At 38.4% G+C, this 23,874-nt stretch overlaps 1 protein-coding gene across 1 annotated transcript; it reads right to left on the minus strand.

Moving 5' to 3' along the window:
* Positions 1–1,533: 1,533 nt before the first annotated feature.
* On the minus strand, positions 1,534–20,593 carry ADH7 (alcohol dehydrogenase 7 (class IV), mu or sigma polypeptide). Its single transcript, XM_060147609.1, is given in 10 exon segments — positions 1,534–1,558; positions 3,696–3,834; positions 4,571–4,706; positions 6,481–6,544; positions 6,886–7,082; positions 13,754–13,970; positions 14,063–14,148; positions 14,757–14,897; positions 16,117–16,218; positions 20,567–20,593. Coding segments are annotated over 10 exon segments (1,125 nt in total). The 5' UTR covers positions 20,585–20,593.
* Between the last annotated feature and the right edge of the window lie 3,281 nt (positions 20,594–23,874).

Below are 23,874 nucleotides of genomic sequence, written 5' to 3' on the forward strand. Positions count from 1 at the left end.
TAAAAATGCTTTTGGGGGGTCAGTTTTCCTTCATTAATTAGGCCATAGGGTCCTAACTATAGATGTTGCTAATGGATGAGGGAAATGTCTCTGAATGATGCTTAGGTGGAGACTGTGTGTGTGTGTGTGTGTGTGTGTGTGTGTGTGTGTATGTATATGCATATATGTATATATTTTTTCTAATAAACTGTGACTGTTTATAAGTGCTTTGAGAATTGCCATACCTAAACAGCTTGATGAAGGGATTTCATATACTTTTTAGATATTTCTCCCGTTTTTTGTTTTGCTTTGTTTTTTGAACCTAGATTAAGCAGACCAACAAACTGGTAAAGAGACCTTTTACCCCTTGAGTTCAAGCCACTTTTCATTGGGAAATATTCATTGTGTAAAAGTGACTCATAATTACCTGGACCTTTTGCAATCTCCCAAGGCAGGACTGTCCAAGCTATATGACAACCTTATATTGAAACCTCCTATTTCTGCTATGCCCACCTTACTTATTTTTCTTATGAAGTATTTTGTATGTTTTTCAGGTGCCTTACTTTAGTCAATAAAAGCTTTATAACAAATAAAACTGCACTCTTCAAACAAAATATATCACCACAAAACGTTTTATAAAACATTTAAATTTTATTAAGAATTTTAAGTATATCATATATATAGATATAGCTAGATATGCCAGTGCAGTCGTACCAAATTGAAAACATTTTTTGGTTAAATGAGTCATTACTAAGTAAAGTGGGACTTAGGGATTTATAATTCTACTTTATTGAACTGAACATTAGTATATATATTACAGTATGATTCTAGCTGCACTTTTATATTTAAGTAGTATTACAAAAAGACATTTTCTGAAATGTCAATGTATGCTGGCAAGTAGCCTCATGACCCCTTATAGGATGCTTTTCAGGTTCATCTAGTTATAAAATGATTCTTAAAGTTAATCATTTAAAGTGTGCCCCTCCTTTATATTTCACTATTTCTTTTCTAAACTCATCAAGTAACTTATACCATGCAATGAGCTGATTTCAAAACCTAATCCAAGTTAATTTGTAACAAATGCTTTTTAAAAATATTTACATTTACATCCCAAAAGAAAGGTTACAATGTGTTAAACACTATCCATAAAATTAATATTACTGTAGGAAATACACATACCATATCTTTATATGCTAAATCTGCTCTAAGTGGTGGCAGGTGGGTAAAAGTCTTTTTCAAAAATCTCTATTCCAACAAAAAAATCCAATTGTGTGTTTGTGTGTGGGTGTGTGTATATATATATATCTCAAAATATATAATTATGGCTTTAGAACATATAAATTAAAATTTTTAATATTGTTGACCTAAACGCCCTGCTAATTCCCAGGTCCTCATAAGACACTAAATCTTTATTTCATAAAGATTATATATCTTCATCAAATCTTGTACTTCTGCTTGTATTTATGAAACAGATCCATGGTCACAGCAGAGGAAATGTGAAAAGGGAAGCCCAGGTCACCATCACGTGACACAGACCTTCTGTCACTTAGAATCTCAAAATGTCAGGACAGTTCGAATGCTGAAGTGTAAAATGATGGTTTTTAGTGATTTGTTTCCACACCTCCCAAACAAGAACATTTTATACAATTGTCCTTTCTGCCTGGGTTAGGAAACTTCAGGTAAATTCTGTTACTGCAAATCCTTCTGGGCCTGAGGTCCCCACCAGAAAGAAAATGAATCGGTATATGAGTATATGCATATGGGTATCTGAGCTGATTCTTGAGGCATCGGTACAATTGCAAAGGCTGACAAGAGGAAAGGGGTTTCCTTGCTGAAGGGAAAGCATGAATATGCTAGGAAGGTGTGAACAGGAAGGATAATCCAGTGTGCTTAGACTTCTGGGTGCCAAGGAGAAAAGTAGGTGAGCCCTGCTCCCTTACTTTATCTCCAGAGCCTAGCACACAGGCTGTGATAGAGTGGGTGCTAAATTCTCAGTTGTTGAATAACTGGGTATATTAACAAAGTAGGTTGTGGTCCAATAGTAAAGGCTTTCAAAACCATGCTAAGTCATTGATATTTGGGGGCAACTTGAGTTTTAGCAGCTTAGTGAATGCCTGGCTAATATGGTAATATACAGAAGGCAGGAGACATATTATCATGCTACTGTGTTAACATGTCCAGGTGAGAGATTACTGGACTGAACTAAGGTAACAGTCATGGGCAATGAGAGGGAGAATCCTGGAGGAGAAACTGGACTGTGCACTATCAGAGCTTAGCATCAGTTTGCATGTTGTAGGCAAGAGTGAAGAAGGAGTCAAACATGATGCTCTGGCTTCTAGTCTCTAAAAGCAGAATAAGTGGCATTATTTGCTGAGATAAGATATACTGGTGGAAGCATTATTTTGAGTGAAGTTGATGCAAGTGGGACATTCAAGTGGAGCTGTGTGGAAGTCGATGGAAATTGAAGAGCTTAGGTTTATAAATGTCAATTTAGAAGCCACTGCCTTAAGGTAATATTTGAAACAAAATTCCTAAGAGTAGAATTTATGTTTCTTTGGATAACAGCTAGTAACTATTTTTCAAAGTGACCATATTAAGTTATTAATATTGCTTGACTAAGTAAAGGTGTATGTCGGAATAGACATTTTTCCAAAGAAGACATCCAAATGGCCAAGAGACACATGAAAAGATGCTCAACATCATTAATCATCAGGGAAATGCAAATCAAAACACAATGAGATATCACTTCACGCCTGTTAGGAGGGCTACCATCAAGAAGATAAGTAACAGGTGTTGGCGAGGATGTGGATAAAGGGAATCCTCATGCACTGTTGGTGGGAATGTAAATTGGTGCAGCCACTATAGAAAACAGTATGGGGGTTTCTCAGAAAAATTAAAATAGAGCTACTCTGTGGCCCAGCAATTCTACTTCTGGGTATTTATCTGAAGAAACCAAAAACACTAACTTGAAAAGATATATGTACCCCCATGCTCACTGCAGCACTATTTACAATAGCCAAAATATGGAAACAACCTGTGTCCATGGATGAATGAATGAATAAAGAAAATGTGGTGTGTGTGTGTGTGTGTGTGTGTGTGTGTGTGTGTGTAATGGAATATTTAGCCATACAAAGAATGAAATTTTGCCATTGGCAACAACATGGATGGACCTCAAGGGCATTATGCTAAGTGAAATAAGTCAGTCAGAGAATGACAAATACTGTATGATCTTACTTGTATGAGGAATCTAAAGCAACAACTTCATAGATACAGAGAACAGATTGGTGGTTGCCAGAAGCAGGAGTATTGGGTGGGAGAAATAGATGAAGGAGGTCAAAAGTTAAAAAACAAACAAGCAAACAAAACCTAACCTTCAATGATCAGAAGAAAACACATTTTAAAAAGCACTTTGAAAACTGTAAAGTAAGGAAATTTTGTGGCATTACTTGAAGAAGTGAGCAGCTTTGTGCTGAAATAAAAATAGCCAAGATGAAATCAATCTAGTATAAAAGAATGAAGTCCAGAGGTTTTTTAAAAAATTGGTTGATATAAGACGATGACATAATATGTCTATGAAGGAGAAGTAATCAGCTATATCAATCTTGCTACATAAGATAATCAGAAATAAAATATGAAGGAAACAGATGCATTTATAAATACTAAATTTAAAAAGTGACCTATGGGGAGGAGACAAGAGAACTATAAAAAACAGATACCTTTGATGTGAGTAGAGCAGTTCAGAGCCTTCATTGATTTGTTTAAAAGGGAAAACATGGGTTGTCACTTGGTCCAGGTCAAATTTCTTTTCCAGGAAATCAGTCACTAGTTTTGGAACATCATCTCTGCTTTCCCAACCTGTAAGTAAGCATACATGTTCTCTTTAGACTTTACTGAATGATCTTTATGTGTTATTATCTTTGTTCCTTCTCTCTCTTGCATTATTACCTTTTCCCCATACGGGACTATCCTTAACAGCACACAAATGAGCTGTATTTCTCCCATCTTAAGAAACAAAGGCAAAAACCCCATGAGGAACCTCTATTTCCCCCACAACTTCTAGCTACCCCCTGTCTCTGCTCCTTTTACAGAGAAACCACTTTACAGTTCACTGCTCCACTTCCTCTTCTCCCATTTTCTCTTGAGCCCACTTAGCACTTGGCTAGTACAGCTCTTGTCAAGGTAACCAAAGATACAGACAATGGTTAATGTGAGGCCAAGCCTTGTTCTCTTTCCACAGTACCTGGTGCACAAAAAATGAGAGGCTGGTTGGTACAGATGAGATTCTTTAGAGAGGGCTCCTTCAGGGAAATAAGACTTGAACTGAGAACTACACAAGAGGTACAAGTTGAGCCTCCTCGCTTTGACTCTTTGTGTGATGTGGGGAGATTATGGATTACCCAGGAATTAGAAGTAAAATTCAGTTATTCACTAAATGTCTTTTGGGAATATGCTAAGGACCAGGCACTGTTTCCGGGGCTGGGAATAGGGTAGAGGTGTAACATACCCAGTCCCTGCTCTCAGGAAGCATGAGAATCCTCTCATTGAGTGCAGAGAGACTGACAATAAACAAATATGGCTCTGCCATTCTTACCTCCAAAAACGCATCCTTTCCGTGTGCGTCCTGCGCAGAGCCGCACTGGGTCATAGGTGAGCATCTTGGCTGATAGAGGAGCCTCTACCACCACGCAGACCCCATAGTTCATGCTGCAGGATGCAAGGGCATCAATCTGAGTTTAGAATGAGGGAGACTGTTGGTTTCTCATGTCTCGTAATATGTCGTGGGCTCAGAAATGCCCTACATACTATTGCAGTTCCAGTAGTTGGTTTTGTTTCCAAGTCATGAAGTGAAATTAGGCCCACATGCCTTTTTCTTCCTGCTTGCTTTTTTTTTTTATTTCAAACTTTCTTTTTATTTGTTATTTATTTATTTATTTATTTATTTATGGCTGTGTTGGGTCTTCGTTGCTGCACGCGGGCTTTTTCTAGTTGTGGTGAGTGGGGGCTACTCTTCGTTGTGGTGCGCGGGCTTCTCATTGTGGTGGCTTCTCTTGTTGCGGAGCACAGGCTCTAGGTGCGCTGGCTCAGTAGTTGTGGCTCATGGGCTCAGTAATTGTGGCGCACGAGCTTAGTTGCTTCTTCGTATGTGGGATCTTCCCAGACCAGAGCTCGAACCCGTGTCCCCTGCATTGGCAGGCAGATTCTTAAGCACTGCGCCACCAGGGAAGTCCCTCTGCTTGCTTTAAAACACTCTCAACACAATTTTAGTCATGAATTAAACTCGTTCATACATTTGTCCTTTAAGGCAGAAAGTAGAAATTAATGTGGTCAGTGTTCATGGCATTTTCAGTTTACCATGGACCAAAATGCAGGGAGAAATTCCTATATTTTCAGACCAATATCATCACTTCAGATAAGGTTTGGAAAGCCATTTGAACTAAATCAAATTACCTATACTGAATCAATTAATCCAGTTTTTTTAAAGTTTAGTATGAAAATTAAATACTAAAATGTGGGACAAAGGAATCCCTTTCTTGATTACATTTCTGAGACTAACCCCACATTTTCTGGTCATCCACCCATCCAATCATTCATTAATAGACTTTTGAATACTTGGTAGGTTGTAGCAATAGATGTTGGCATTTTTCAGAGACCGATGTTCATTAAAGTATCATCTGGGAATCAGTAGGCCATAGCAATATTCAGTGTGGCATATTGGCTGTGTAAACATGGTATTTGTTGCTATGGAATAATTCTAAGTGACACTAGGGAAGGGGAATGAAAACAGTGGTAAATTAAAGACTACTTGTTCCTAAAGTACCAAAAGTATTAGAGCGAATTTAGTCTCCTAGTCAATTGTGAGCAGAATTGACTTTGTCCCATATTTCCAAGTCTCCCTCCCTACCTTATCCCAGGCTGGGGCTTTCCAATCCAGGAGATCTGACCCGTTTCTCAGATTTAAGTGGAAGTCTGGTGCTACTGACTGCCACAAGGGAGGTGTATTTTAAAAAGTTGAAGGCTCTTATTTTAAGAGAATTCAGAAAGGGGAAAGCAAACTCAGGTATAGAGTGAGAAGTTGGCTACATCGTGGTTTTGAGGGAAGAGACTGCCAAATTTGGAATAGTTCCTTTCGCCCCTGGATCTCCTCCTTCTCTGTCTCCAGAGAGTCACTTTGTGCTGTTTGACTTGCTAACGTTCAAGAGATGGAATCACTGTTGCCAAAAAAGCCATACATACAAAGTAGATTAACACTTAAGCAATTTGCCTAGTTGGTTGACTCCCTCCCTGGCAGTCTGATCACATGAGAGTGGTATGATATGATACACTTTTGTCAAGCAGACCCGCACATAAGTTTTGCTTGACTTTTTAGGCACAAGTGCTTCATGATTACCAGGTATTTTTCCTAACAGGTAGTTGCTTTCAGTAAAGCTGTGGAAAATGAGTTTACCCTGTGCGTTCAAGGTAGTTTGGGTATTGTGTGGCTCCTCTAATCTTGGCTCTCACCATAGTTTCAAGATGCCCAATAACTTCAAAACTGTAGCCCAAAGTGTCGCCTGTCAATTCTTTTCTTTTTTATTTTAAATAAATTAATTTTATTTAGTTAGTTTTGGCTGCTTTGGGTCTTCGTTGCTGCATGCAGGCTTTCTCTAGTTGTGACGAGCAGGGGCTACTCTTCATTGCAGTGCGCGGGCTCCTCATTGCGGTGGCTTCTCTTGTTGTGGAGCATGGGCTCTAGGTGCACTGGCTCAGTAGTTGTGGCTCACGGGCTCAGTAGTTGTGGCTCACGGGCTTAGTTGCTCCGTCGCATGTGGGATCTGCCCGGACCAGGGCTCAAACCCGTGTCCCCTGCATTGACAGGCGATTCTTAACCACTGCGCCACCAGGGAAGCCTCTCCTGTCATTTCTGACAGCGCCTCACTGATGGGCTTGGTGGAGTCCTTTGGGCTGATGCACTCAGTGGCTCTGACAGCCACGGCCTTTTCAAATTTGTCTTTGTTGAGGTCAATCCCAATGATCCTGGATGCACCAGCTGACTTACAGCCCATGATGACCAAAAGGCCAACTCTTCCCAGGCCAAAGGCCACACAAGTTGAACCACGGGTGACCTGTGGAGAGACAAGTTCCTGTAAATGTTAGACCTAGGGTTAAAATGTGGAACCTGCAAAGTATCTCCAATATTAGAACACAAAATTCAGAAGATCACTATGATGAGTTATTAGGACTGGATGACTTGTTCTCATGAGAATGCCACAAAGAGAGCTAGAAACAGCAGAATGTCTGAGAACAGAAAAGGAACAAAATCAGTATTTGCAGATAAATGAAAACTTTTGATAAAAGGTTACATCATTCAGGCCTTTGCTGTGGGAGCTTTTGCAGCCTTTTTGGCCACCACCCATAACCTCATCTAACCTCATAACAGGATTAAATAAGCACTTGGATCTCTTACTCTTCTACACAAAACCATGCTAAATCTGTTTTAGATTTGGTTTAACTAGCATTTTCTTAATAACCATAACTCTGAATCATTTGTAAATAAATTGTTTTTTCATTGAAGTTGAATTTCCATGTTGCAATTAGATGATCCATGTGTAGCTCCAGGAAGGAAATGTAGTTAAATCAATTGGGAGATTTTTACCCTGTACTGTGCTATGTTAAAGAAGGTTCTAGCCAAAACTCACTTTTCCTGCTGTAGAGTCCTAATCCTGTTTCATAGCAGGGATCAGGGAGACCTGAAAAACCAGGAAACCCACAAAAAGGGTATGGAACTTATTGTGATCATTTTTGTCTTCTTTTCCTTTCTTTTTTCTCCTCCCTCCCTTCTTCCCTTTCTTCCTTCCTTTTTTTTTTTTTTTTCTTTTTCTTTTTAACATGCAAAGGCTTATGTGTGAGCAGGGTGTGTTGTCATATGTCCTGATTCTCCAGTTTTGTCCTCCTTTGCAGGAATTACCTGAAGAAACAGCCTGTGTGTGGAGGTCTATGTATGCATGTGTTTTGAAATGTCTGAATTTATAAGCAGATATTTAAGTGGGTACAGAGGTGCTGTAGTTTCAGCTACAGCATCCTAACCCCTCAGTTCATTTCATGAATTTGGAGCTCTGAAGTTAGTGTGGCCATTCTCTCAAGTATCATTCAGTCGTTCACTCATTTATGCAGCAAAGTTTATTGATGGATTCTTTGTGGTCAACATTTTATGTCAGAAACTAAACTGGGCGTTCTCTGCCTTTTCTACTAGTTTATCTGCTAGCTTTATTATCTAGATCTGAGATGGAATTTTTTGTTGATGGTTGAATTCTAAATCTAGAATTTTATGATTCTAACACTGTCTTCTGGGACCTCTTTCAGCCTTCCTTATTTAATCTCTAGCAAGACTTAGGCTGTGGTGGCCCTGAAGTGTGATATTTCTGACCACCTGGGAACTGTGCCTCTAAAGACTTCTCCCTAGGACTCCATCACCCATCTGGAAAGTTGTAATTTTTGACCTTCATGTCACCCTGACTCTAAGCCTTTAAGTGGATCATGGCCCCAGTCTCTTGCTAACTTCAGATGTCCCCCCATCTGAAAAACCAAAACCAAAATCAAAAAAACTTCTCTTCCTTCCCAACCTTCTTGTTCTACAGAATGGGAACTGGAGATTAATATCTATAGTGAATTATCCATATCATTATTATAGAAGAAAGTTATAGTCTAAAACAAGAGTGTCAATTTTAGGTCACTTAAAAATTTTTTATTATTTTAAATAATATTTTATTATTTTGTATTTTAAAATATAGTAAGCTTCCACTTTTTAGTATTATTTTTCTTTACTCTTCTGATCCCCTTCATGATCTTTAATAAATACTTAAATTTCACTATCCCAAAGAACCTTAGGACCTTAACCAGCTCTTGGGAGATAACTTTTGAGTCCTTGGAATACCCTGTCCACTAAGAGTGTCTTTGTACATCTGAGACATTGGGCTACTCCAGATAGTTTATGCTAACAGTGTGACTTACGGTGAATGCCTGTTTTCATATGTCTGGGGCTTTGATCCATCAGCTTAACTCCTGATGCTACTGGAGTCTGAGTAGCTGAGGTCAGTTCTGTGTGTGCTGTGTGCCTACATGACTGTTTCCACAATAGAAACCCTAAACACCAGACTTGGGTGAGCTTCCCTGGTTGGCAACACTTAATATGTGTTGTCACACATTGTTGTTGGGAGAATTAAGCTCTGTCCATGTGACCCCACTGGGAGAGGACAACTGGAAACTTGTACCTGGTCTCTCCTGGACTCTACCGTATGTGGCTTTTTCTTTTGCTGGTTTTAATCTGTATCCTTTCACTGTAACAAACTGTAGCTATGAGTATAACAATTGTTCTGAGTTTTATGAATCCTTCTAGTGAATCATCAAATCAAAAGAGCGTCTTGGGGCTTCCCTGGTGGTGCAGTGGTTGAGAGTCCGCCTGCCAATGCAGGGGACACGGGTTTGTACCCCGGTCCCAGGAGGATCCCACGTGCCGCAGAGCGGCTGGGCCCGTGAGCCATGGCCGCTGAGCCTGCATGTCCGGAGCCTGTGCTCCGCAACGGGAGAGGCCACAACAGTGAGAGGCCCACATATCGCAAAAAAAAAAAGAGCGTCTTGGGGGACACCAACACATCCTCATATTGTAGGTTTGACCTATTTTCAAATAGGCAAAGGCAAGAATATGTGTTCATTCAAGTAATTTGCCTTAAGATATAGCTTCCAGTAAAAAATTATACCTAAAAGTGGAGAATGTCTTGGTTAATAATATATTAGCCAAGTACTAATATGGTACCAATATATCAAGTACAATAAAAAACTTAGAATACTAACATAAAACCATATCCAATGTCCCTTCTCTCACCTCTATCTTGGTAGAAAATTCTTAGTGGAAGGTCTCGAGGAATGTTCCAGCACCAAGATTTTCCAAAGAAATGTAAAAGCAAGTGGTTACTAACGTATGTCATTGACATGTACATGCATGCTAATGTTATACATTCATAGATCTGAGACCTGTCTTGAACCTTTGTCTGAGATAAATCTGCTTCAACGCCCATATGTGTATTTTCCACAAGCTCCTCACCTTTTTATTCTTCCACATATTTGGACATCCCTTTCCTTATTCATTCATACATCTCTTTTTTTCCAAATATTGTTTATTAAGTCATTACTATGTCCAGGCTCCTTGCTAAGTACTGTAGTGAATAGACACTTGGTCCATACCTTCTTGGAGCTTGTGGTCTAATGAAGACTAAAGGTATAATAAGAATTTGAGATTTGGGACACATACTGTTAATGAAGCAATCATGTAGCCTTGAATAATGGAAAGAGGTTCCTGCTTAGATGGAGGAGACAGAAAAAAACAAACAAACAACTTCTTTGAGCAAGTGGGTTATCTTTAATCTGAGAATGATGTTAATGAAGCACCTACACAAGGGCTCAGTAGATGAGTGTTCCAGACAATCAGAACAGCTTGTGTAAGTGTCTTCACGTAGGAACAGCTCAGCAGGCTTACAGATCTCAACAGAGGCGAGCGAGTGTGAGTGGATCACAGTGGAGGAGATGAGATTGTTCCAAGTATGGAAGCTACTGAAGGATTTTTGGCAAAGAAGTAATGCAGACCAATTTATGTTTTATAAAATTCCTCTGGCTTGTAAATGGAGAATTATTGGAGATGGTCAAGAGGAATAATGAAGACTACAGAAGGGAGGCCATTGCATCTGTCAAGATATGATGATGGTAGTGAGTTGAAGAAAATGGAAAGATTTAAAATATACCTTGTAGGTAAAATTAACAGGACTTGCTGCTGGATTGCATATAAGGTAATGGAGAGGGAAGATCAAGGATGAAGAAAATTTGAGTGAGCATAAATATGTTTGGGTGGTAGGGAGGAAGAAAATTAAGAATTCTGTTTTATACATATTCAGTTTGAGATACCTGTGAGACCGTCAAAGGGAGAAGTCAGGTAAGGAGTTGGACAAAAGAATTTGGGGTTCAGAGAGAGTTTGAGATATAAATTTGGAGTCAACTAACATATAGGTAATATTTAAGACTCTGGAGTTGGATGAGACCACCACAGTATGGAGATTGCTTGTGGGAATGGTTTTACTATTTATGAACTGTGTGTTATTCTACTTACTTCTTTGATTCATTAAGAGTGACATAAATTGAATCCAAATAATCACTCTTAAATATGCATTCATGTTTTCATACTATATGCCAGCCATTATAGGTTGAATTGTGTCCCCCTGCCCAAACCTGCAATTTCATATGTTAAAGTCTTAACCCCCAGTACTTCAGAATGTGATCTTATTTGGACATAGGGTCTTTGCAGATGTAATCAAGTTAAAATAAGGTAATTAGGTGGGCCCTAATCCTATATAATTGGTGTCCTTATAAACAGGGGAAATTTGGACAAAAAAGACTGGCATAGAAGGAAGGTAATGTGAAGAGACATAGAGAGAAGACAGCTAAGGAGAAAGGTCTGGAACAGATCTTTCACTCACAGCCCTCAGAAGGAACAAATCCTGCCGACCCTTTGATTTCGGGCTTCTAGTTTCCAGAATGTGAGACAATAAATTTGTGTTGTTTAAGCCCCCCAGTCTATGGTATTCTGCTACAACAGCCCTAATAAACTAACAAACAAGCATTGATATTTATTTTGTGAAACAAAAGATTAATTTTATTTTATTTATTTATTTTTTTAACATCTTTATTGGAGTATAATTGTTGTGTGTTAGTTTCGGCTGTATAACAAAGTGAATCAGCTATACGTATACATGTATCCCCATATCTCCTCCCTCTTGCGTCTCCCTCCCACCCTCCCTATCCCACCCCTCTAGGTGGTCACAAAGCACTGAGCTGATCTCCCTGTGCTATGCGGCTGCTTCCCACTAGCTATTTTACGTTTGGTAGTGTATATATGTCCATGCCACTCTCTCATTTGGTCCCAGCTTACCCTTCCCCCTCCCCGTGTCCTCAAGTCCATTCTCTACATCTGCGTCTTTATTCCTGTCCTGCCCCTACATTCTTCAAAACCATTTTTGTTGTTGTTGGTTTTTTTGGATTCCATATATATATGTTAGCGTATGGTATTTGTTTTTCTCTTTCTGACTTACTTCACACTGTATGATAGTCTCTAGGTCCATCCACCTCATTACAAACAACTCAATTTCATTTCTTTTTATGGCTGAGTAATATTCCATTGTATATATGTGCCACATCTTCTTTATCCATTCATTTGTCGATGGACACTTAGGTTGCTTCCATGTCCTGGCTATTGTAAATAGAGCTGCAGTGAACATTGTGGTACATGACTAAAGTATGGGTTTCTAAGGGTATATGCCCAGTAGTGGGATTGCTGGGTCGTATGGTAGTTCTGTTTTTAGATTTTTAAGGAACCTCCATACTGTTCTCCATAGTGGCTGTATCAATTTACATTCCCACCAACAGTGCAAGAGGGTTCCCTTTTCTCCACACCCTCTCCAGCATTTATTCTTTGTAGATATTTTGATGATGGCCATTCTGACTGGTGTGAGGTGATACCTCATTGTAGTTTTGATTTGCATTTCTCTAATGATTAGTGATGTTGAGCATCCTTTCATTTGTTTGTTGGCAATCTGTATATCTTCTTTGGAGAAATGTCTATTTAGGTCTTCTGCCCATTTTTGGATTGGGTTGTTTGTTTTTTGTATATTGAGCTGCATGAGCTGCTTGTATATTTTTGAGATTAATCCTTTGTCTGTTGCTTCATTTGCAAATATTTTCTCCTATTCTAAGGGTTGTCTTTCATCTTGTTTATGGTTTCCTTTGCTATGCAAAAGCTTTGAAGTTTCATTAGGTCCCATTTGTTTATTTTTATTTCCATTTCTCTAGGAGGTGGGGCAAAAGGATCTTGCTGTGATTTATGTCATAGAGTGTTCTGCCTATGTTTTCCTCTAAGAGTTTTATAGTGTCTGGTCTTACATTTATGTCTTTAATCCATTTTGAGTTTACTTTCGTGTTAGGTGTTAGGGAGTATTCTAATTTCATTCTTTTACATGTAGCTGTCCAGTTTTCCCAGCACCACTTATTGAAGAGGCTGTCTTTTCTCCATTGTATATTCTTGCCTCCTTTATCAAAGATAAGGTGCCCATATGTGCGTGGGTTTATCTCTGGGCTTTCTATTCTGTTCCATTGATCTATATTTCTGTTTTTGTGCCAGCATCGTACTGTCTTGATTACTGTAGCTTTGTAGTATAGTCTGAAGTCAGGGAGCCTGATTCCTCCAGCTCTGTTATTCTTTCTCAAGATTGCTTTGGCTATTCGGGGTCTTTTATGTTTCCATACAAATTGTGAATTTTTTTGTACTAGTCCTGTGAAAAATGCCATTGGTAGTTTGATAGGGATTGCATTGAATCTGTAGATTACTTTGGGTAGTATAGTCATTTTCACAATGTTGATTCTTCCAACCCAAGAACATGGTATATCTCTCCACCTGTTTGTATCATCTTTAATTTCTTTCATCAGTGTCTTACAGTTTTCTGCATACAGGTCTTTTGACTCCTTAGGTAGGTTTATTCCTAGGTATTTTATTCTTTTTGTTGCAGTGGTAAGTGGGAGTGCTTATTTAGAAATAAAATTTCAAATCTGAATTTTTTCTTCCAGTTGATTTGCCATTGTGTAGAAACAGTCTGTACATGAGATGTTTTCAAAAGCGTTTTTCCCAAAAAGCTTCAGTTTTTCAAAAAAAGTTATTTAAAAAATAAAAAAGAAGGAACTAGCCCATCTTGCTGCTTACCTTGCCAGTTTTAATAGCAGTCCCATATCCAGTGGAAAATCCACATCCAATTCAGCAGACTTTCTCAGGATGAGCTGCATCATCGATCTTAGCAACGGAAGTTTCATCCACCACCGTGTACTCAGTAAATGTACTAGTGCTCATGAAGTGATAGACTAGTTTGCCCCTGCACGTAAATCTGGTGGTGCCATCAACCAGGACTCCATGACCAGTAACGCTATTTGATACATCAAACGCTCATATTAATTCAATTCAAAGCTTAGCACAGGAACAACTAAATGGCATAAGAGAAAAGTGACTGAAACCTACTCACTCCTTACACAAAGGTTGCCATCTGGGTCGCGACAAGCATTGCATTCTCTACACTGACGCAGAAAGACGGGGATGACTGTCACCTAGAGGGAAAACATCATGATATAAGGTGTTGGTAATTAACATTAAAGCCTGAAATTGACGAATGTGAATTGAGCCCATGCCACATGCAAGAACTTCTTAAAAGTAGAACTTGGAGATATTACAGGTTTGATTCTAGAGCATCGCAATAAAGTGAGTCACAAATTTTTTGGTTTTCCAGTGCATGTAAAAATTATGTTTACACTCTACTGTAGTCTATTAAGTATGCAATAGCATTGTGTTTAAAAAAACAATGTACATACCTTAATTAAAAATTAATGCTATTGGAAAAATGGTACTGATAGACTTGCTTGACGCAGGGTTGCCACAAACTCAATTTGTAAAAAAAAATTCCACTTTGAAGCCCAATAAAGCAAAGTGCAATAAAACAAGGTATGCCTGTATTCTAAAGTTTACAAGCACCATCAGATTTGCTTGCTAAAAGTTGAAATTTTGCCAAATTAAACTTCACTCTATATAATCCATTCTCCTTGTATTCTCGTATCCTCCTAAATTCATTAAGGCTCCTCTAATAATTCCTAGTTGTGCTATTTCCTTTGATAGGACAGTCAACCCTACTTATCTCAGACTTGTGACTTGACATTTACACACCTGGTCTCACCATAGTGACTCCTTCTCTAATGCTCTCCACAACCCCAGTGGCTTCATGTCCCACAGTCACTGGAAACTTAGACACTACTGCTCCTTTTGTCTTGTGCTCATTTGTCCAACAGATTCCCATGGCCAAAGTCTGGGTTCAGAGAAAAGAACATTGCCCCAACCAGCAAACGGGTCATTTTACAGTTGGGAGAATATTTATCTCTCTCTTGAAAAGATTATAATTGTTTAATCAGTATGATTGTCTCATATAATAGTGTTGACTCTTAGGAGATTCTGAGCCGAATATCAACCATCAGACCAAAATCTCTCTCTTTAAGGGACTTCCCTGGTGGCACGGTGGTTAAGAATCTGCCTGCCAATGCAGGGTTCGGTCCCTGGTCCGGGAAGATCCTACATGCCATGGAGCAACTAAGCCCATACGCCACAACTACTGAGCCTGTGCTCTAGAGCCTGTGAGCCACAACTACCGAGCCCGCATGCCACAACTACTGAAGCCTGTGCGCCTAGCGCCTGTGCTCCACAACAAGAGAATCCACAGCAATGAGAAGCCCATGTACCACAATGAAGAGTAGACCCCGCTCACCGCAACTAGAGAAAAGCCTGTGTGCAGCAAGGAAGACCCTTAACAACTTAAAAAAAAAAAATCTCTCTTTAAGGAATTTATAGTATTGCTGCCTCTGGCCTTGTTTTGAATCTCAGTGCCTTTTTGAAGTAAATTGATGCTCTTGTGAGGGAACTATAAGGCAGATGTTACCATGCAGCCAGCACAAAAGTAGACTTTTACAGTTAGTTCCTCCTCTTGATGAAAGGTAGAGGGAATGGTGTACAAGAAGAGAAGTGAGCAAAACTGTACTGTTACTACAGTGCTCAGGTAACAGGAGATGGTCAAAGAAAGATAGACGGCAATGCCTACTCAACAAGCTGGTGTTCAAACTAATGGTTAGGCTCTGATCAAAGGAGTGGGGGAAATCCTCCAGGAAGGGAAATCCAGGAAGCTGTCATTTCTCCAGGCACAAATGAGTTCCTCATTCTTTGTGAAAAGTAATCTCAATACTATCTGATACATTAGTCATAATTATTAACTATTTTTATCAAACACTGTGTCAATAAAAATTCAACAAATAAAAGTTATAATAGAGCAGATTAGCAGGGTTGTTTTTTAATCAATAAGTCATTAATTTTATATTCAGTATGACCAGATCCTTATCAAATAAAAAAAAGACCAGTATGAGAACTAATAACCAAAATTTGGGAAGTATCTCCTTATTTAAGAATCCAACTTCGCAACAGTGATATACTCAAAGTAGGTATGATAACGTTTTAGACTTATGTACTCTCAGGCTCATTACCTTACTACAGACTTCTTTAGCCTTTGATGGGGCAACTTCTGTTTCCTCAATGGAAAAGGGATTCTTCTGTTCCCATAGCACAGCTGCTTTACATTTAATAACCTAAGAAATTGGTGAGAGTTATAATGGGTCCTAATTATGTCTTTACAGTTACAGACTCTCCAAATAATATACATCTGGGCAGAAGATCCCTAGAGATCATCTTATGTGTACCCGTGTTTGATATATGAGAAATGCAGCCCAGAGACACTGAATAATGGATCCATGGGCACACAGCACGTGGGAAGCAGGGCTGGACTAGATCTGAGGTACACCCTTTCCAGCCCTTTGCTTTTGCTGCCTGTGGTCACGTAATATTTTATTAAGCTAGGGTTTTTTTGGCTACAATTTCAAAGTAACAAAATGTCATCTGTGTATCACTTATTCACAAAAGCAAATTTATAAAACAGAAAATGTTGTTGATTTATCTGCAAGAATCTAAACCAGTATTTAATTGTTGTATAATCATGTAGCCATGGTGAAGAAATCAGAAATTGGCTTGGTTAGAGATAAAGGGAACCATGAACGTCATGAAATGTATAGACTGAATTCCTGGATGACTCAATTTGTGTCTTTGCATCTCTGAATCCTTTTTTGCACCCAGCACAGTTCTCGCAGCTTAGGGGTCTAGATAGGCGAGGTGAAGCTTCTCATCCTATAGACGTGGAAACTAAGGGGTGGAGATCCTCAGTGAGTAACCTCCAGCTGTTCAGTTGGTTTTGGTATAGTTATTCAATTAAGTAATTTTGCTGGCATTATTGAAATCAGTGAGGGGTGGAGGGAGAGAGAAAGAGAGAGAGGGAGAAGGAGACAGGGAGAGATTTTTCTTGTTTTCCCATCCTCAAATCTGTCTAGGAATCGTATAAAATATTTTAATTAATTTGTTCAGATACAAAATGAGTTCTCTCTCATCTTGTCGACTAACATCCCACTCCTAGAGCTCTCCTTTAGATGGATGGTTAATGGCTCTTTTGCAAGTGATTAAGTGTGAGAAATGATACGCTGGAAATAGATGGGAAGCTGAAAGCCATCAGTGACTTTAACATTCACCCTCTGCCTCTGCAAGGCAAATGTCATGGGTCACAGTGCAATGTGGGCCAATCTCGAAGTTAGAAATCTCACACCACAATTCCACACAAGTTCCTGCTGGATTAATAGTTGAGATTTAAAGTCAAACTATTTTATCGATAAGTAAAGATATAAATATCAAATATATGGAGAATGGAGGAACTTTTCTGCTTGAGGATGATAGAAAAAGTCATAAAGGAAACATCTAAGAATGAAAATTTTGTGTGTTGAGAAACAGTAAATAAATCTTCCAGATGTAAGTAATTCAAGCAAGTAGTCTGAGGGAAAAAAGCTTAAAGCAAAAATGACGAGTTAACATTTTTCATATATACAATGCATAATCGAATTGATAGGGAAAGCATTAAAACTTCCACTACCTCTTCTGCCCTCCCACATAGTTTACTCATACCTGGAGATACACGCAAAGAACATAAAGAGGAAAATACAAATTAGTAAATATGTAGTGAAGTGTTTGTTTTCCTTGGTTATAAAATTTTTTTTAATAAAAGTAATGAGGTAATTCTCTTGTTAGGTCGATAATGATTTTTTTTTTTTCTTTTTTTGCGGTACGCGGGTCTCTCACTGTTGTGGCCTATCCCATTGCGGAGCACAGGCTCCGGATGCGCAGGCTCAGCGGCCATGGCTCACGGGCCCAGCCGCTCCGCGGCATGTGGGATCTTCCCGGACCGGGGCACGAACCCGTGTCCCCTGCATCGGCAGGCGGACTCTCAACCACTGAGCCACCAGGGAAGCCTCGATAATGATTTTTTACTTACGTATTGTCAAAGGGGTGGTGAAATGGGCAGTGTCATTCATGTCAACACCTTTGGAAAATAATTTTCAGTATACATCAGGATACTAAAATGGTTCTTTTTTCCTGTGGGTGGTCACAGTTTGTTTAGCAACTTAATTGAGATATCTTTGCCATATAAACATTGTATATGTTTAAGGAATATAACTTGATGTTTTGATATATGTATACATTGTGAAAAGATCACCACAATCAAGCTAAATAACTTATCCATTACCTCTACCTAGTTACTATTGTGTTTTCATGTGTTTGTTCATGTGTGTGTGTTAAGGTTTAATTTAAGATCTGTCCTCTCAGCAAATTTCAAGTATACAATACAATATTGTTAACTATCATCACTATGCTATACATTAAATCTCCAGAATTCATCTTGTATAACTAAAACTTTGTACCCTACTTAAGAATATTTTGACACTTTCACCAGGTAATTCCATTTAAAAAAACCTAACTTAAGGAAATTGTAAATTCAGAAAAATATTAGTATATATTAGAGGTCATCACAGCACTAGTTATAAAGGGAAATATGTAAACAGTATGTGTAAACAAATATGTAGATAATAATAGAGAAATGAGTAAATGAACTGTAAATCTAGAAATTAGATATTTAAAAAGTTTATAAATTGTTATAAATTTGGAAAATACTTATATTAAGTTGGAAAAATAGGATAAAAATATTTATATATTGTACGAGTACAGCTACATAAAATATGGATGGAAAAATGTAAGGAGGGAAATTTAAAAAAATCAATGGTAGTCTGTAAGATATAAGACAATTGTTGATTTTTTCTTCTCATATTTTCTGATTACCCAAATTTTCTGGAATGATTATTGTTACAGGCTGGATCGTGTTCCCCCAAAATTCACACGTTGAAATCCTGACCCCCAGTACTTCGGAATGTCTGTATTTGGAGATAGGGTCTTTTAAGAGGTTAAAACAAGGTCATTTGGGTGGTCCTTAATCCAATATGATTGGTTTCTTTATAAGCAGAGGAGATTAGGACACAGATATATACAGAGATAAGACCATGTGAAAACACAAAGAGAAGATGGCCATTTGCAAGCCAAAAGAGAGGTTTCAGAAGTTACTGCCAGCACCTTGATCTCAGACTTCCAGCTTCCAGAGCTGTGAGAGAATTAATTTCTGTTGTTTAAGCCATCCATTCTGTGGTACTTTGTCATGGCAGCCCTAGCAAACTAAACAATCATCTTTTACTTTTTTAATGAAAAAGAAAACATTTATTATAAAAAGAGAAAAAAGCAATCCCCAGTGTAAAGAGAATCCCTCCTTTCCTGTGATTCAACTGAAACCCTAAAGCAACTTGGGCAATATAGAACTCTAATGCAAACCACACTATTGCATGCACATCTCTATATCAAAATAGTATAGCTTTTATGCTATATCTTAAATTATATACTGTATCATTAATTTTAACTGGAAACTGCTGCCTTTAGGTTAGCAGTTTGGAAATATTCTAATAATGGCTAGATATCCACTTTATAGAGGTAGCACAACTAGAACTCAAGCATCTGTTGGTTGGATGGAGTTGCAAATTTTTAAGATTCCTTCCAACCCTAAGATTCATTAATTTCTATGGGTAGAGTTGCTAGCTTCTAAAGTCAAAAATTAATTCCCCGATTAAGCTAGTTTTGCTGGGTCCTTGACCCAAACTAGAATGCTTTTATTCTAGTTCTATTCCACTCCAGGAAGAATTATTTCAAATTCTAACATCATAGGGCCTCCTCACTTTGTCACATCACCCAGACTTCAAGTGTCATCTTCATTTTTCCAAAACCTTAAGGTAGGCTAAATGCAAAGTTGTTTAAACAAAAACAAAACAAACAAATGAAAGCACCTAACACTATAAACAATTGGCATACCCATTTCAAGCAAGCAACTATACTGACCAACCTGCAAATGAAAAAAGTGCCGAAACTATTTCTAAGTTAAAGCCAACTCTGTTTTAAAAGAATAAACATACTTTACCTACAATGCATTCTTGGTTTTTAAAGATTTCTTTAACTTGTATTTTGATGAAAACTGTACCATTAAGAAATCTTGAAAGCATGATACTTTCTTGTCCACTTTGCATTCCAGAATTAGCATTTTTCCATTGTCAACAGCAGGAAAATCTTTTCTAACGGCTGAGAATGAGACCTTGGTTACCCTGTGAACTACAGAAGTGAATGTAATGCGTGCTATTGAAAGTCAATTTATGGAAACATTTTGCTTACCAGCGCAAATGCCCAGCTATCCTGAAATTAAATTATTAATAATGTCAATAGAAACCACATTTCTCCATTTTCCCCCACTGTCTTACTGAAAAACCTTAATACGCTGTTTTATCCTGTTTCTATTGGCATTCTCTGAAACTCCAACCCAGTGTCCCCCCCACCAAGTGTATGCTTGCTCAAAAGGCATTTAATTCCCCAAGAAATAACCCCAAGTATTTAATTACGTTAAGGTATTCCAAGTTCTAACAATCAGTCCCACATTATTAGATCATAATGAGGATACAGAAATGTCCTGCTTACTTTTCCAGTGGTGCCCATCCTGTCTTTCTCTTCATTCTGTTTATTAGTAAACAGAGGCTTTTTCTGCCTGATGTTTGGCTCCGTCTGCTGTAAATAACAGCATCTTGTGCCTTCAGTTAAATAGTCTGGCTCAAAAGTTCCACCTTTAGCAATGACTCATAGCCTTCAAGACTTTCCAATGGCTCATGAGCCCCACCATTTGCAGATCAAGTTGTGAAAAGCAATACAGTAACTTATAATGATCAAACCATGGGTAGAGCTCTAACAAAGACAGGATAATTAAACCTATTGAAAATGACTGAAAGCTTTCTTATCCACCTTATATCTGGGAATATAAAAACATGTCAGGTTAGTTCAGCTCAACACAACTCAGTAAAAACGTACTGTATGCTTCTTTAGCTGCTCTGCAAGGTGCAGCTGATTTTAGGCATATGTGTGTGTGTATTTATTGATGCTCTACTTCATGCCACAAAGACATGATGTAGTTTGTGGAAAACATGTAATTAAACATAAATGAAAATAAGGCCAAGAAAATGTAAACAAATTGGAATAGAAGGTCAAAATTTGGAAAGAGGAGTTGGGGGTATATAGAATATAGGTATGGATAATATAGGTATGGTATAGTTTATAGATATTTGGGGGATAGTAAGATATGTAAAACTTGTTAGCTCTGCACGTAGACAGATTATGGTCTGAACCCAAATCACCGTTACATACACGGCTGTCTCATACAGTTGTACAGGTTGTGCATGGCACAAAGGCACGCAGTGCAGAGCAGAAGTCCACCCTGTATACTGGCTCTCAGATGCCAAAGGGCTTTTATTTGGGCAAGTGCTTCACTCTTCTGAAGTAGCTGTTTAAATACTTCAAGCCACTATTTCTTAAAATAAGATGCACTGATCCTGGAATCTCCTGGATCTACTGACTGTATTGATAGGAGAGTGTCCAGGATGAATTTTATTTTTTACACTCTTTGGGGGTGCACTGGCAGACTTACCTCCAAGTAAATTTATTCTACAAAAAGGACGTTTTACTCTTGTGGAGTCAATCAGTGGAGCAGGTTTTCTAAGTCTTCAAAGCCGTTCAGATCATGAAATATTTTTTCAGACAACAGATATGAACAAAACTTTCTTTTGAAAACCTGGTATAAGCTTTGCCCACAGATATCTCTCTGAATGCAATATAGTGTTGTAGGTCCGATTTAAAATCTATATGCCTAATTCAGAATTAGCAGTTAGAAGGACCTTGTTTATCCATTCTATATGTAATAGCTTACATCTGCTAACCTCAACCTCTCAATCCATCCCTCCCACACCTCCCCTCCCCCTTGGCAAGCACAAGTCTTTTCTCTATGTCTGTGAGTGTGTTTCTGTTTCACAGATAGGTTCATTTGTGCCATATTTTAGATTCCACGTATAAGTGATATCATGTTGTATTTGTCTTTCTCTTTCTGACTTCACTTAGTATGATAATCTCTAGGTCCATCCATGTTGCTGCAAATGGCATTATTTCATTCTTTTTTATGGCTGAATAATACTCCATTGTATATATGGACCACATCTTTTTTTAATTATTTATTTATTTATTTATGTGTCTGCTTCAGGTCTTAGTTGCAGCATGTGGGATCGTCATTGTGGCATGCAGGGTCTTTCGTTGCAGTGCACAAGTTCTCTCTAGTTGTGGTGCAAAAGCTCAGTAATTGCGGCACGCAGGCTCTCAAGTTGTGGCATGCAGACTCTAGAGCACGCAGGTTCAGTAGTTCCCCTGCGGCATGTGGGATCTTAATTCCCCAGCCACTGATAGAACCCATGTCCCCTGCATTGGGAGGCAGATTCTTAACCACTGGACCACCAGGGAAGTTCCTGGACCACATCTCCTTTATCCATTCATCTGTTAATGGACATTTAGGTTGTTTCCATGTCTCGGGTATTGTGAATAGTGCTGCTGTGAACATGGGGTGCATGTATCTTTTTGAATTATAGTGTTGTCTGGATATGTGCCCAGGAGTGGGATTGCTAATATTTTTTTAGAAAAGAAAAAAAAATAAAGTCCATGAGAAAAGAAAATAGAATTAGAATTAGTCATTCTAACTCACTGGCCAAATTAAATCCACCCAGTAAAAGCACTACCAGTCGATCAGCCTTGACTGTGAACACCATTTTTTTACCAGCAAAACACTGAAGAAACCCAGCATGTCTTACAGGTATTATCAGATAGACTTAAGCAGGTGTGGACCAAACAGCTATTTTGAATTTTAATTTTCAAACCAAAGAAACCAAAGTTTATCTCAGCAACAAATAGTTGTTTACTTATGAACAAAGGCAAAAGAGTACCAATATGGGTGGTATCAGCACAAACAAAAAAGTACTCATTTGGTAAACTCCTTCATAAGGCCTTGACAAAATCTTATAGCACCTAATCTAAAAAATAAAATTTTACAAGAAAATAGTGTGTCCAATAAGGTTTAATATCTGTATAAACCTTTATGGCCCTAATCCCTTCTCCAGGAGAATTGATTGGATGTTAAAATATCAAAAACTGAAATTTGGAAGGTAACCTATTAAAAAAAAAAAGTTGAGATAAAAATGTTCATGGTCATGTCTCATGATATAGCATGTAGTTAGTCCTAATTTTTGGTTTAGAGAAGTTACCAGCTGAATCTCCCCTGTAAACTCTTTTTACAGTGTTTCTGTGACATTCTGGGGCCAAGTCTCTCAGGGTACTGTATCTCCAAAATGCTGTGAGCCTGGTTCCACTCCAGAGTTTCCAAGAGCCTCTAAAGAAGGGTGCTGATCTCAAAGTAGCCATGCAATTCCTATTTGCTTGGGACAGGGTACAGGGGACCTGGAAGAACTTTGAGAAATGTGCTGCAGGAATATGGGCTTTGGAGTCAGATACACCTGATTCAGGGTCTGGAACCTTGCTTGAATACGTATGACCTCAATACCACATTTGTAAAATGGGAGTAATAATAACACATTATGTGTCAAAGATTAGCAGTGAGGATCAAAAGCACTTCCTATACTGCTTGTTTCATAATTAGTAGAAAATATCATTGTTATTAACTTGGTTCCCACAGGTAACCAAGGGTTTAGATTTTTAAAATATTTAAAATGTAACCACTTGGGGCAAAATGACCCAGAGTCCAGGCTCAGTAAAAACTGTCTTGTTGAGATCCACTGTGTGTTCCCAGAAGCCTCTAGAATTTCCTAAGAGTTTGGGGCTAAGAATCTTCTGAACCTAGAGGTGCTACCAGATATTTAGGTGGAAACAAAGAGGCAGAATATTATCCATATGGGGGGTGACCA

Source organism: Lagenorhynchus albirostris, chromosome 4 (assembly GCF_949774975.1).
Source record: "Lagenorhynchus albirostris chromosome 4, mLagAlb1.1, whole genome shotgun sequence".
Taxonomy (NCBI): domain Eukaryota; kingdom Metazoa; phylum Chordata; class Mammalia; order Artiodactyla; family Delphinidae; genus Lagenorhynchus; species Lagenorhynchus albirostris.